The 16119-nt window shown below is 39.3% G+C and overlaps 1 protein-coding gene across 3 annotated transcripts; it reads right to left on the minus strand.

Annotated features, from left to right (window-relative positions):
* Positions 1 to 3318: 3318 nt before the first annotated feature.
* PCDH18 (protocadherin 18) lies at positions 3319 to 15599 on the minus strand. Of its 3 annotated transcripts, none has more exons than XM_006081689.3 (4): positions 12642 to 15590; positions 11826 to 11911; positions 11572 to 11735; positions 3319 to 5291 (listed from the first exon to the last, which is right to left on the minus strand). In XM_006081689.3, the coding sequence occupies exons 1-4, from the start codon at positions 15114 to 15116 to the stop codon at positions 4624 to 4626; spliced, it is 3393 nt and encodes a 1130-aa protein (XP_006081751.1). In that variant the 5' UTR covers positions 15117 to 15590; the 3' UTR covers positions 3319 to 4623. The 3 variants fall into 3 exon arrangements, with proteins under 3 accessions (XP_006081751.1, XP_006081750.1, XP_023610119.1); XM_006081688.3 differs by having other exon boundaries at positions 11826 to 11914; XM_023754351.1 differs by having other exon boundaries at positions 5149 to 5296; positions 11826 to 11914; positions 12642 to 15599.
* Positions 15600 to 16119: the final 520 nt, after the last annotated feature.

The raw sequence follows: 16119 nt of genomic DNA on the forward strand, positions 1-16119 counted from the left end.
TGTGTATGTATACTTTGTGATGAGCTCAGTTACACACATGAACAATGAAAGCACAGTTTAGCCAATAATGTTTCTACAATTGCACTGCAGCACTTTAGATATTATTCAGTTATTTCAAAAAAGTGACTTACTGTTTGTGCTATAAACTAAAATGAATGAGATGGATTTTCAGTGGCCCAAATAACCTAATTTATTAAATTAAAATTGTATGTAGCCATAGAGATTTATTTCTATCATTCACAGTTAGAGACATCCTAATATATTAAATAATTACAATCAGTATGGCATCTTATGCTTTTACAATATATAAGACAACATATGTATATAAAATTGCTTTGTTTTATAAATTGAACCTACAATTAAGGAAGTAGATCTGTTGGTTCTTTTGAAAGGCCTACACTGTTTTTATTATTTTTAAAACTCAACATAAATTTTTAAGACTTTTGTATGGTTTGAATTTAATTTTTTAAAGTATATTTTATTGATTTGTTACAGAGAGGAAGGGAGAGGAATAGAGAGTTAGAAACATCGATGAAAGAGAAACATCGATCAGCTGCCTCCTGCACACTCCCTGCCAGGGATGTGCCCGCAACCCAGGTACATGCCCTTGACCGGAATCGAACCTGGGACCCTTCAGTCCGCAGGCTGACGCTCTATCCACTGAGCCAAACCGGTTAGGGCTGAATTTAATTTTATAAGGCAATATTTATTGCCTGTCCAGAGTTCATTGTGTCTCTAATCTTTGATACTGTGATGTGATACTGCTAATTCCAGATATATTGAATTGGAACGGAAACATCAAAATCTTTCCAATACTTGGCAAATTTCCTGTCTTTTTAAAAAAATATATATTTTATTGATTTTTTTTTAACAGAGAGGGAGAGGAATAGAGAGTTAGAAACATCGATAAGAGAGAAACATCAGTCAGCTGCCTCCTGCACACCCCTTACTGGGGATGTGCCCGCAACCAAGGTATATGCCCTTGACCTGAATTGAACCTGGGACGCTTCAGTCCGCAGGCCGACACTCTATCCTCTGAGCCAAACCACTGAGCCAAACCGGTTAGGTCTCCTGAACTGTCTTGGTTAAGTCCTATGAGTTCATTCATGATTGAAAGATGCTATGTCAGGCAATGCATTTTTTCACCTACACAACTAATTTTTAAATAGATTCACAGTTTTTCGAACTTTAAAAGCTTAGTTCTACCAATGAGACTTCTTCGTGACGCCAACAGAACAGTAACCCATCTTTTGCCTTAATAGTTATCTATTGGTAAGTGGTAAATTTTATATATTTGTGACAGAAAGTAGAATAATTTAAATGATCAATAAAGTTATAGGCCCTATCTGCTAAATACCAAGAAGGAAAGAAATGTAAAAGAGAATAACAAAGTTAATAACTTGTAATAATTCTAATCATCCTATAAACAATCTAATCATCCTATAAACAATCGCTTAAAGGGAAGATTGGCTAAGCAAAAGATTTAGTGTTGAATTACATTTTTAGAAAATTATTCCCTTAATAAATGATTATCATTGAAGAGCATTTAAAGGAATTGAATGGGGCCAAGGGGATTAAGAACTAATGAACAGAGAAAAGAATCTCTTTGATTTAGTGCTTTTTGGTTGTTTGAATCCGAGGAGGGGTGTCATATCAAAGACGAGGTCATGTAAATGTGAAGAGAAGTTAGGTTGCTATGACAGTACAAACATTCCAGCTTTCACTGAGATAATATTACCTGTGAAAGGAACAGGAGTGAAAAGCAAAAATCTTACACTAATATCCCTTAACCTGTGGGCATGGAAAGCAATAATTAGAAGTGGAGAAGGGTGGAGAAGTAGCTAGTGTGAGACATGGAGTGCTTACTATATGGACAGTATACAAAGCTTTTGTGTTGAAATAACATTGCATTTTATGTGCTTCACATAAACATTGATTTCCCGCTTTGCTTCCTAAATTCTTGTTGGTGCTTTAAGAATAGAACAATTATGAAAGTCTTTTTTAAATGATAATATGTGCTAAAAGAGTGAATTTGAAAGGCAGAATGTCTTTAAATGTGGTTAGCGTGTGTGTGTGTAATCTACTGAAAAATAAACGAAAATTTCACTTGAAATTGCAATCCCCCCTGTAAAGGTAAAATGTGCCTTTTGAAAGACCTAACACATCTATTTGATGTGGTTGGTAATCACTTGAAAATTAAAATATCTGAATTAACTAACCACTTTTAGGTTATTCTACTTTCCTGGTATTTCAATTCCCTCTAGTAAGGCAATGAGGATAATATTTTCATCTCTTAGGAATGAGAAGTTTCAGAATGTGTGTTATTTTCAGCTAAAGGCAACTGAGACGCAGTGTGCTCAAGAGACACTTCTGTTTTCCCACCTGCAACCAACCCCAACTACTAGGAGAATTTGAATTAGGGGTCTTTCCCAAACCATAGTAAGAGATTATTAGATATAACCTATTGGGGGACCTACCTATGGGGCAGGGCAGACTACTAATTACAGCACATCTGTTCTGCTATCGTCCTATAATGACCCTCTGAAGCCCGAACGCGCTTTCCCTCATCTGTAGCTCAGAATGTCACATATGCCTCATTTTCCCTTTCTGTCCCTGAACCTATACTGTATATGAGGTTCCCATGCACACATATGTAATTAAATCTGATCATTTTCTCCTGTTAATCAACCTCATATAGATTTAATCATTAGACCAGCTGAAAGAACTTAGAGGGTAAATTTTCTTTCTTCCCCACAGAAACAATGTAAGTGTACATTTTTTTCCAACACAACTTAATACAAAATGTTCTGAGAACTTTTATTTTTAATTTAAAAAGTGGTCAAGCAATTACTATTTGATTACTCCATGTTCTTTATACTTCAAGTGCATTTAAATTATTTAATCTACTGGGAATATTATAGACTTTTCATTCCCATTACAGGTCTCAAATTCAATCCTTTTCCCTTGTGTTTTTCTTGTTAGCCAAGCCAGCTGAATGTTCCCTCTTTTTTTTTTTAATTAAATGTGTGGGGGTTTTTTAATTGATTTAAGAGAGGAAGGGAGAGAGATAGAAACATCAAGGGTGAGAATAATGGATAGCTGCCTCTTGTACTGGGGATTGAACCCGCAACCTAGGCATGTGCCCTGGTCTCCTGGTTCATGGGTTGAAGCTCAACCACTGCGACACACTGGCCGGGCTGAATGTTCCCTGCTTACCATTCAAAACCTAACATTGAATTATATTCTCATGAAGGAAATGCTTCATGCAAAGCTTATGAACATATATATAGGAATAGGACTCTGATTTATGGACAGTTATTTAGCTTTACTTTAATTTTTCTTTTATTTTCATTGACAGTAATATTTTCTGGAGAGTACAATCAAGATGGTGTATTCATAGAAAAAGCACTAATAGAAGCCTGGTCATAAATGAGAACAATCATAATCACAATCTCTTTTACCAAAGCATTCCACACAGAGAGAGAACAGCACAATAAATAATTTGCCATTTGTCACACAACAAATAAAACAGAATTGCAATAGCAAAAATGTAATTTTATAAACGTTCTTATACTAAATATAAAAGCAAAAATATGAGATCATGCACTGGAGACAAAAGCTAAAAGTGAATACTATAGCAAAAACAACAACAACAACCACAACAACATTGCAAAGATAAAAATGTTCAAGTATTGTGAACGGAGAGGGGAAGATTCAAATAGAGCAGTTTCAGCATAAATCGATTATATTTACTACCCCAGGAGGGATACTGACATAATTGCCTTTGTCCATTAATACTTCATGCTGTTAGAATACATACTGTATCCATTTAAAGGACAGAGTCCATTTCCTTGGAGCACATCTCCTGTTACGAGGATGGAATGAAATTCATTGTTTACCTTGATTATAAATAGACAATAATACTTTAGGAGAAATATTCTCAAGAACAGGCCGGTGTGATCTCCTGGAATAGCAGGGGCCTGGGAGTCAGGAAAAATTGACTCTGGTTCTATTTTCACCATTGACTGTGAAAGAGACTGCCTAGTTCTGAAATAACATTTCACCTCATGTTTCAATTTTGCTGTGAGAATTGAACTACCAGAACTAGCAGAGAGCAGTAAAAATAATAACAACAACAATAATAAAATAGTTTAACATTTTTATTGATGCTTAATTATAAAAAGTATTGAAGAAAAAGTTGGATCCCTTAATAGAAGAAAGAATTCTATAATGCTTTAGTGGGGCTGTTCCTATAGCATAACAATTTCTCCCCCAACATAACTAATCTAAGCAGTGCCTTTATACTTGATGGTTGAATAGTCTATCAGAATTGAACAGTGGCTACTTTCTACGTGATTAGGAAAGACATGTTTGTCATGGGAGTAAAAAAATAAAATTTGTCTGTTAAATTACACATAAATATAAGGTACAAATGTATTTTTAAAATACAGATTGAAATCATCACACTTGCATTGTGTACATACGAAAATACAGTATTTAATATTCAATATACACAGACACATTTATGATAAATGCAACAATTTGGCAATGCCAGTTCTCTCAGGGTTTTCTCTGCCCCCTACTTCCATGTATCTGGAAACCAAAACGCTTGGCCCAAATCCCCTAGCTCTGGCGGACATCCTGAAGCAGCTTGTTAATCTCAGCCACTAGCTCACTGGCATCCATGAGTTCATGCTTCCCATCGTTGAGGTGGTTGAGCACGTTGTCAAAATCATCTTCTTCATAGTTTTCGGGGATCTCCTCCATGGCCGGCAGCCATTTAGCAGATGGCTGCACACTGGAGTGGGTTCCCAGGGGGGGCCCAGAGTTGGTGGTGGGATTCTGAAAATGCGTACTGGCCGCCCAGGCTGCCACGCCCTGTGGGTAGCCCCCAGTCTTGGCTGGCAGGGGTCCCTTCCGACGTTCCAGAGAGTTGGACCGATCCACCTCACTGGCCTCAGAATAGGTGTCCAGGGAAGGGGGTAAGAGACGCTGGAACACGCTGCTCATTTCTGAGAGCAGAGATGACGTGCCTTTGTCCCCGGGGTCCTCCTCTTTCGGGGAGTCCTTCCCAAAGGTGGAAAAACTCTTCTTCTTCTCACCGGAATCCGCAGGCTGGGCGTCATCCTCAAGGCCCTGGTGCGGATGCTGCTGCTGGGGCTGCGCTGGGAATTCTTCCCCTGGAATGAACATGTTGCTCCTATAGTCAGAGGATGGTGAGGGCAGAGGTGGCATCCAGCACTGGTCAGAGTGTCCCAGGACCCTGCACTCCTCCGTGCACAGCCTCATGGCTGCTCTCAAGGAAAACAATGGGGACTCATGAGTACACTTACTATGACTCAAAATGTTGGAAAAATGTATTTTATTAAAAAAAAATAGAATGAGATAGTTTAAATTCCTACCCTGATATCAACCCATTATGTTACACATTAGATGAACTACAATTATGGCTTTGATTTGAATGCTAGTTTTATGGACCCAGCATATATATTTTCTTTCTTGCTTATCAAATAGGAAAAGGAAGATTATGACTCATATTTCTCAGGAATATCATTTCTGCTACTCAAGTAATGAGACAATGGATTAATAACTTATACATGAGAATGACTGAAGAGGAGTTAAGGTGTGGGTGACGAAATATTTGCTGAACATAAATTCTAACGAACACCAGAGCTGTAAGGTGAAATCCATAACTTCATAATGTAACCCGATAATCCTCAAGTAATACCTTTGAGTAGCTTTCTAGGTAGTGAAGTCTATCTGACCTACTTCACTTTTAATGCAAGCATCGAGAAGATAGTGAGTTATCAGGTCATTATATTATTGATCTCTCTTAAAGGTATTCTGGATTATTTATTGACTTGTTATTTAAACTAGCAGTGCAAATTATCTGCAACTACCAGGCATCTGGTTTGAAAATCAAATAGATGGAAAAGTCATCAAAAGATGAAGATTATGAAAACTCCACTGATTAGTTCTTCCAGTTGCTATGATGCCCTATTGGAATGTGAGTGACCACACTCATAGGAAGAATAGATGATGAGAAAAGCAGAAAAATAAAGAGGAGAAAAATCTCTAAATTTGGAAAATACAATAACTAAACTACATAAGAACCAGGAAATATGAAGATGTCAATGATAGTCCAAAAATCATCTACCTCTTTCAGTGACAATAAGGTCTCTTTAATATCACAATTTTCATTTTAGAGCAAATGACAGAATGCAGAAGATCTAAAGTAATTTTCTTAGATTTGAATGAAAAATGAACCATTATCAGCCATACTTACATATTTAGAAATGATTCTATAGATTTGGCTACTTAAGACATATTTCTCTTCCTGTGAAATTTTTGCTAGAAAGGATGACTCTTAATGCCAAATACCTTGTCATTGGAAGCAAGTTGCCTATTGTGTTTATTGCTGTATCCTCAGCACGGGGTAAACTGTCTGCAGAGAATAAGCATCCACTACATATGTTCTAATCATCATGGAAATACAACTCAAAACCACAATGACATTTCACCTCAAACCTGTCAGGATGGCTGCTATAAAAAACAAAAATAGCAAGTATTGGTGAGGATGAGGAGAGATTGAACGCTTGTACACTGGGTTGGAAATGCAAAAATGGTGCAGTCACTATGAGAAACAGTAAGGAGGTAGGTCAAAAAAATTTTAAATAGGACTACCATATTATCCAGCAACCCCACTGCTGGATACTTATCCAGGAAAATAAGAGCAAGTATTGTGAGTGAGAAAAAAATGTGTGATTGCAAAAAAAAAAAAAAAAAGCTGAAAATACAAAGGAAGTAAAGAAAATGCAGAGATAGTATGAATACTGATTCCATAGGAGTCAGTGTGGGCCAAGAGAAAGAGGGCGAACATTGAGAATCCTTGTGTAATTTTGCTATGAAGAAAAGTTGCTTAAATGAGGAAGGATGATTTAAGAATAAAAGCATGTTTGTATGTTTAGATGTGCTGAGCTCATGCATTATTGCAACTTGAAAATACCAACGATTGTTCAGCAATGAATGTGGACAAAACCAAAAGGAGTTGAAAGTAACTGGAATACTTTAATAGCAGTGAGGTTTTCCAAGCAGTGAAATAGCTAGCAAAGTGGTAATGAAAGTTTTTCTTCATTCCCCAGGTCTCTGAAAATGGAAAGGAGACTTGTCTATGTTGTCTTACTCACATCCTGTTACAAAGAAGGGAAACAGACCTGATGGCACCTTTCATTCATTTTCTGGCCTTTAACTCAGTGGGAAGGGCTTCATTGTTTGACTGACTTTATTTTATTTTAATGTTTAATGACAACGGAGACAAAAATTACACAGGCTTCTAAGAATCCTGAGCATGAGCCAATTTCTAGAAACCTGAATACAACCTGGGTGACTAAAATGATAGTTCATGTTTACAAATTACTTCGGTCATAGGGTGTGTTTTTTAAACAGGGAATGCTATTTTACAACTTCACAATAAATGGGGCTTTCATTCTAAAATAGTAAATTAACACAAATTTAAAAATTCAGAAAATATGAAAAATTGATAAAGAAAATTTCATGGAGGGAGAGATGGCAAAAAAAAAAAAAGGAGATGGAAGGGCAGGGTTGCAGAAGAGGGCATTTTTCGGTTACCCTGACATTTTCAATATTTTCCCTGAAGACTCAGTTATTTGAAACATTTCCAGTGCACATGTAACTCAGTGCTATAGAGGTTCCATACCATGCCCAATGAATAGGACTTGTTGGCAAGTGGTGTAAGTGGCTGATCTCTCTGTCCTTCCTTTAAAGCTTTGCCTGGTGATACAATTTCCCCTGGGGAGGGGAGGACGTGAGGCAAACAGAATTCTTCTTTCCCACTACATGACTATCAATTTTATCACTGAACTATATGAACCTTATAGGCAGGGCAGGAGGTAAGCATCAAATAGTAGAAGAAAAATGTGTGCCTAACTTCTTCCACGCCATTCGTCAGTGAGTGATCAATCAGTTCTTCGTTAAGAGCCTCTCCCATGTGTCCTTCCATGGTTTCAGATGTAGTTCTGAGTCAAGGGTAGCAAACAGGGCCCTAAATGTCCAATTGGAGTGCCAAAATACGATGCTGAGAGCATGTCAAGGAAAGAAAAAATAGTGGACATGGAGGTTAAAGTCGTTAAAGAGAAACATGAAACAAAATTTGAGAGATGATAGACAAAGTGAAGAGAAGCCAGTGTTTTAGGTAGAAAAGCCCATGAAGAAAGGATTGGTGTGTTATACTAAGCAGTAACCCTGCCTATTGCAAAAGACACCCCAAAAAGCCAAAATTGAGAGTTAAACTAGGAGTGGATTTCACTGGCCTTAGAATGCCAAGATAAGTAGGTTTCATAGATGTTGCTGGGCCAAAAAAGTCAATTATTGATTCTAAACCAAAAATATAAATTAAAATGCTATGAAAAAGGTGATCAAACTCTATAAAAGATTTAGCAAAGGGAGGAGTTACTAGAGAGAGAATATCAGTTCATATGCTTGCACAGTAATTCAGCCATGCAGAAAGGTCAGAACTAGGATACCAGCCATGAAAATGAAGAGAACTCAGAATTAAAAAGGACTGTTTGAATTAAATAATCATTGAGGGCAGATTGGTGAAAAGTGGAATGAGCTCAACCAGGAAGGCGCATCACAAAATCAAAAGCCTTTATAAATCACCCTGGTGCAGCTAATACACTGGGAAAATGGAGATTTTGCAGGAATGTGAATAGTACGGCAGTTCAAAGTTGAATGAATCAGGAAGAAAATATGTTGACAAACATGAGCTAACAGACAAAAATGTATGCTGATTTTACTGCTCAGAATGCAGGACATGTCTGTGGGAATTAATAGAAAGAATGACCAGAAATGACCCTGTTGGCAGGCAATGCAACACAACATGATCTATATTTGATCACAGTTTAATGCAGAAAAAAAAAGTTGAAATAAGACACTTAAGGCTTAAAAATACACATGCTTTCGAAACTGCACTGATTTCTATTAATGGCATTCAGATGTGGACTTACTTTTTTCCTACTTCGGATATTTCCTGGGAATATAAGTTCATAAGACACAAGTTTTATACCCCAAAGTGCTGGCAGAAGCTTTTGGGGTGAATAATTAACCAGAAAATTGGTGAAGTATCATAATGAAAGATGGAAGATGGTCATAATGAAAAATGGAAGATGGTCATAATGAAAGGATGGTTATCTCTGTATGATACTTAATATGCATATTTCTTTCCCTACTAGCCAAACATGAGTAAAGCTTAAAACAGATTTATGTATCATTGGTGAAATCCTGGCACTCTATACCTGCCACCACACCCCACAGGGAGGCAGGTAGCTAGTGGTGCAGAAATGTATCTACTGTAACACAATCAGTTGTCATACAACGCCATACACCAGCAATATAGCTCTTCCACTACACACCTGGATTAGTATGATTGTGTAAATATGGAATTGTTTCTTAAAGGCTGCCTATATATTAAGTGGTATTATTAATGATAATATAAAAGTGAGCCATTAACTTTGAAAAGAAATGTGAACTTAGAAGAGATCTAAAGTCAGTCACTATATAAGACTCACTAATATCTAGGCTTTATATCTACCTATTGTTCCTCAATGTCTTTATTCTTTAACATTTATTTTAATTTTATTTTTTTTAACTCAAGTGCCAGATAACACTTCTGTCATGAACATATCTGATGTTGGTAACTTTGAAAATACAGAAAAAGTGAAAGAGAAGTTTTGATCTTTTTTTTTTAAAGTTAGACCATGGTTGGTATTAGAATTATACAATTTCAGAATTTAAAAAGACTTTAGGCAGCATTTAGGCCTTTAGGGTTAAGACTTTAGGCAGCATTTAGGGTTATATAAGTAAAGGTAGTTATTCTCTATTTAACTATGCTGCTAAATTAAAATTTCAATTAATAGACTTCATATAATTAAAAAATAACACATAAGGAAATATTGACATTGTGCCCATGAAGTTACTTTTATGCCTTATGAAATAATGTAATTTGGTAAATCAAAATATTCAAAATTAGAGAACAGTGTTCAAAATTAGAGTTCTGTCAGTGTCATAAAATCATGGAAATTCAGCCATTTTATTCATATATATAGATAGATAGATAGATACACACATTTTATACACACACACACACACACACACACATCCATTTCATGGCTAAGAATAATAAAACTGATTTTCTTTTAGCAAGTTGTCTGAAGCCATATATATCCCACTATATTTCCAGAGCTTTCTCTTTAAATTGGTCAAGGAAATCTATGAATTAACAAAAAAACAAAGACACCTGGGCAAACGGGCTCTCATGTAGCCCGTATGTAACTAGAAGTCCTTTCCATACATCCATCCTGCCAGAAATGCAGTATCTATTAATGTAATAACAATGAACTACTGTTACTAATTCCTATGTCCAAGTAGGAGAAGCAGTGCAAGTGTAGAACACCTGTGGATCTGGTGTAAGCATTGGGACATCACTGGCAACTACTACTGTGACTGCTGTGACTAATGCTCCTGCAGCTACTGCTACCACTGCTACTATAACCATGAGAGCTCGAGTTTCTATTTACTAATTTTGCTTGAATTTCTGTGGCTCTCTGAAGCTCCCACATGTCTAGTCCCAAAACTCTCTTACTGAATTAAATTTAGGAAATAGATGTTTTATGGAACTCAGACGGGTAATATAGTTGTCTTTTGCCTTTCATTTACCAAACGGCAGTCACTAGATCAACACTCAGTAGAATTTAGAAACATACATAGCCAAAGGAACATCTGTGTGTTCCTAGGAGTTGATTTAACATTACAGTCTTTAGTCACAGGGTTGCTTCAATGACAGCCAGTATTTACCCAGTTGGTTCAGAGAGTTGCTACTGCACAATTAGATAGAAGGGATGCTAAGGAGAAAGTGGCTCATAACTGACTAGGATTTCCTCCATTCAGCTGTATCCTTATAAATTCCTCTCTTGGATTCCTGTTTCTCTTGCACTCCAGTGTAGACATAAAATGAAAGGTGGTGAAAAATATTCTATGCATACCACCTACAAAGATGTATTCTCTCTCCTATTTTTAGTGAGTAAAGTATACCATTTCCTAGTATATTTTCATCTCTGATTTTTGTGAGTTGGTTTCCATCACAGGAAATGTGTCCTCCAAATTATAGTCCAGTTCACCACCATGCACCAAAACAGACTGTCTCAATGAAAACAGCCACCCCATAATTTTATAGAGAGTTGCTCAAGAGTGTCCTCTGACAGGATTGGATGGGGTAGGAAAAGGAGGAAAGCAGTGTGGTTTTCTATCCCTCTCTGCCCACGCCTTTCTTCTTGTCTTGTTAAGCTTTCATACTTACTTCTTCTCTACCAACTGCTTCACATGAATTTTAAGAAAATAACTTGAAAGTGTTTCAGTCTGTGTTCATTGCTAATAGTGTGCAGGTTACAGAGACTCAGTGCAAAGGACAAAGAGAATATAAGCGTGGGAGAAATTGTTCACCTCCCTGGTACAATAGATGTGAAAATAAGGATTGATCTCTCACTACCCCCTTACCTGCTGGGATCCTTCCGTCTGTAAGAAACAGGTCGCTGAATCCTTCGCCCAGTAGCCTATCTATTGGAGAATCTCGCCCTAAATCATAATCACTGTCTCCCGCTTCACTGTCACCACGGCCACTGTCTTTCAAGCTAAATTTGTCCATGTCTTGAAGGGCATATCTAGAAAGATAAATCAGGGAAGGTACAGTGCTTATTCTTTAGCATCCATGTTATTTGACACTTAATAGGCAACACAAGGGTAATTCATACCTATAGCTCCTAGAATATTTGTTTCCTCGAAAACTTGGCCTTGGCTGATACTGCCCCTGGTGAAGCATTGAAAGAAGCTGGGAGACCTGCTGGAAACCAAATAGACAGAACTGATTCCTGGAAACAAACCCCCAATACTCACAAGCTTTCAGCAAGGAAAAACAATGAACATGTCCTCTCCCTTTTAAACACTTACATGTGCTGAGCTGTGGCAGACTGTGCAGCCAGCCACTGGATATAACTGAATACATCCCAGAGAGATTTGAATGACCTAATACAACGGGTTTCTTTTTCTTTTTGAAAGAAGACTCCTTTATAAATTACAGGTCTATTTCCTTTATAGTTCAGCTTAAAGTGACCAGTTATAAAAATGCAGAGAAAATACTCTAACATACAACATTGTAACACATGCAGTTAAAATCATGTCAGAAAAATTTCAACTCAGGTTTTTGTTTGTTTGGGTTTCTTTTTTTTTTTTTTAGGAAGAGACCACACCTATGACAATAAAGCAAGTCCCTTTATTTTTTGCTTCCAGTATCTTAATCTTGGAAGTATGGGGATTCTAATCAGTCCTTTGTGAGCTTCATTTATTTTTCAATATTATACATGCAAGTAAATTCTTTAAGAGAAACCTGAAACAGTATGCCCAGGTGTGGGTACTTCCTACATATGCATAATGTAACTTTGTATCCTACTTAATTTGCATATTGTTAGTACTGTTACTTCTTAAAGGAAACACTCCAGAACTAACACTTACACAACTTCTGTGCACTAGCAGCTACTTTGTCAGTGAATTGGTGCAGTGTATGATCTTACCTCAACAGCCGGAGTGGCATGGGTGAGCTCTAGTGAGAAATTTTCTGGCACGTGGTTCGATGAGATTGTCACCAAACTGTTGAGGGACTGGTGACTGTTGTGACTCTGCCGGCTGCCCATTTGCCCTCTTTCTAAGGTAGGAGATGAGGATGGAGACGACCTGTGATGAGATCTGATAGGTAGAGTGCCATTGATGGTAGGCACCAGTGTAATGTCCCCTTTGTGAATCTGCCTGGATGGTCTTTTGGGGTGGTGCTGGTAAGTTGATTCTGCTACCCTGCAGTTGTAGGATCTCGTGTCTTTCTTTTCTCGGTTGCACCTGGTTGCAAACAGCACCATAATAACCAACAACACGGCACAAATTGCTCCTAAGGAAATAATTATAATCATGGAGACATCCAAAGATTCCTGGCTTGCTGGGGTCTTTGCTGTACTTGTCACTGACTCTGCGTATTTAAAGATCATACACTTCAGAAGGACTTTGGTATGCAGCTGAGGGTTGCCTTTGTCCTGGATGATAACTGAGAGCTCCCATTCTGTGGAGGGAACGGATTCCATGCTCACATTGGTATGGATGTCACATGACCGTGGATCAATTACAAAGATATTCTCCTCATTACCTGCTACTATGGAGCAGCTGAGTTCAGCATTCACACCAGAATCTCGGTCAATTGCCCTTATTCTGGTGACATGAAAGCCACTTTCAGCCCCTTTGGGGATGGAGATTTCTGCAGTATTGTTGCGCAGTGCGGGCCCTATGACCACAGGGACATTGTCATTTTCATCAATGATGGTGAGCACAACTGTAGTATTGCTCACAAGTTGCTTCGGACTTCCACCATCTCTTGCTTCAACCACAAAAGTTATCTGACTCACTTCTTCGTGATCAAAGTTTCTGAGGGCATAGATGCCTCCATTAGATGGGTCAATGGTAACATATGTAGTTATGGAGCTTCCCAGTATAAAACTCTCCAAAATGGTATATGTAACCTGCCCATTTTCTCCAAGGTCAGGATCTGTGGCTGTAACAGTGGTGATAAATGCCCCTGGCGAGTTATTCTCTGAGATTGCTAATTCATATCGACTTCTCTGGAAGTGGGGTGGATTGTCATTTATATCACTGATTTGAACAGTAAAATGTTTTACTGTAGAGAGACTGGGCGTCCCCTTGTCCTCAGCAATCACAGTCAAACTGTATTCAGATCTCTTTTCTCTATCCAGTGTGGCATTGGTCAAGATTAAATAGTTGTTTTCATAACTCTGCTGAAGTTTAAAGTGACCATGTCCGTGAAGCTTGCAAACTACTTCTCCGTTCAGCCCAGAATCCTTGTCCTGAACCCTGACCAATGCAACAAATGAATCAACAGGATCCCCTTCAAAGATATAAGATATTTCTTCTTTCCCAGGGGACATGAGATTTATGTTAATTTCAGGCTTATTGTCATTAACATCCACAACCTTAATTACAATTTTGCAATGCGCTGGAATTGAATTTGGACCCAGATCTTGAGCCTGAACATCAATCTCATAGGATTTGGTAATTTCATAATCCACTTGCTTGAAAAGAGTCAAATGTCCTCTTTCTGAATCAATTTTAAAAGTCTCTATAATTTTGGGAGACACATGACTGCTGAAGGAATATACAATTTTCCCATTGGCGCCCTCATCTGGATCAGTGGCGTTCAGATCTAGGAGCAAAGTGCCAACGGGGGAGTTTTCTAAGAGTTGTATTATATAAGACTGCTGCTCAAAAACAGGGCTGTTGTCATTGGAGTCCGAAATGCTGATTTTTAGGATGGACGAGCCGGACCTCTGAGGCACCCCCATGTCTGAGGCAGTGAGCTGGAGCTCATAGCTGGACTTCAGCTCCCGATCCAGCTCTCTGACCACTATGAGTTCTGCATACTTGGCTCCATCTGTCCTGGTCCGGACCTCAATACTGAAAAATTCATTGGCCGAGAGAGAGTATGTGTGGAGGGAATTTTCCCCAACATCTGGATCGAATGCACTGTCCAGGGGGATCCGAGTGCCAACCGCTGCACTCTCTGATATCTCAATAGGGATGAGAGGTCTGGAGAACTGGGGAGCATTGTCATTAATATCCAGCACTTCAACTTCAATATGGAAAAGCTGCAGATGCTCAGTGGGTAGGGTGATCACATCAAACTCTATGGAACAATTCAAGTTTTTCTGGCATAGCTGTTCCCGGTCAATTTTCGCGCCTATGCTGATCTCCCCGGTATCCTCGTTTACTACCAGTAGAGGAGAATTCCCCCTCTGCATGGCTCGAAAACGCACGTAAGGATACGGTAGCTTCGCTAAAACATCCGCCACATCCTCGGATAGTCTTGCAATTACGGATCCAACCCTCTGCTCCTCATAAATCCTGTATTTCAAGTTCTTGCCCCATACATCGGGGTTGAACGACACCACCAGGAGTGCAAAAACGAGTCTAGAGTGCATCTTAGCATTCATTTGGCACACAGATCGGTTTACGAGGTTCCTTTCACCAAGCAAGTTACAACAGCAAAGCAATTCCCCCAACTTCCTCTGGCAACTTACAGCTAAGCTACATCTGGTACTTGAGACTTGCAAGCGGCTCTTAATAACACAGCAGCAATGAACAGCTCGCAAACTTTTGTTTTATACACACCGTGTCGCGGCTTCCAGATACGGTCGGCATGGAGGCCGGCGCTCGCATTGGCTTGGCTGGCTGGCTGGCTGGCTGGCTGTCCGTCCGCTTGGCCGGCGGATCCTTGTGTCAGCTCCGCGGTGTTCCCGGCGCGTCTCCCGAATCCATCCAGGGCGGGTGGCGGCAGCGTCCGCGGCGGATCCTTCCCCCGCGATCCGGCCTCCCGGTCTCCGCTCGGCTGCAGACTAAACAGCCGTGATCGCTGACTCCGGTCTCAAATCTGTACAACTTCACTTCAACTCAGACAAAGCGCTCTTGCCCGGCGTGTGTTGAACCGCTTCCAGCCAATCAGCGTGCTTTCCAAATCCGAGGCTGATGGAGTCCCCAAAGCCAGGGCGGCGGCAGGGGAGGGAGGGGGAGGGAGGGGGGCGCGGAGGGGGAAGGCGAAGGCCGGGGGCGCGGGAAGGAGAGAAGGGTGGGAAGCAGCTCCTAGACTGCGCCTCCCCTGCCCTCCCGCTCCCTCCTCCCCTCCATCCCCTGCATGCACTTTCTCTGAGCGTGCCACGACAAAGGGGAGACAAATTACAGAAGAAGAAGAAGAAGAAAAAAAACTTTAAATCAACTTCTGGTCGCCAGTATTTCTATGGCATTTTAAATGGTTCTGGTTTTTTGTTTTTTTGTTTTTAATTGGCTTTCTACTTCCACCAACATGTTTTCATAGTCGTTAAGTACTGGTTTAACTTACAGTACCTCTAAGTGCATTTTGTTGGTGGAGGGATTTAAGAATTTAATAACATTTGAAAACTTGCTTCTAATTATGCTTCTCAGCTCGCCTCACTCCCCCCC

This window comes from Myotis lucifugus, unplaced genomic scaffold, assembly GCF_000147115.1.
Source record: "Myotis lucifugus unplaced genomic scaffold, Myoluc2.0 scaffold_1, whole genome shotgun sequence".
Taxonomy (NCBI): Eukaryota; Metazoa; Chordata; class Mammalia; order Chiroptera; family Vespertilionidae; genus Myotis; species Myotis lucifugus.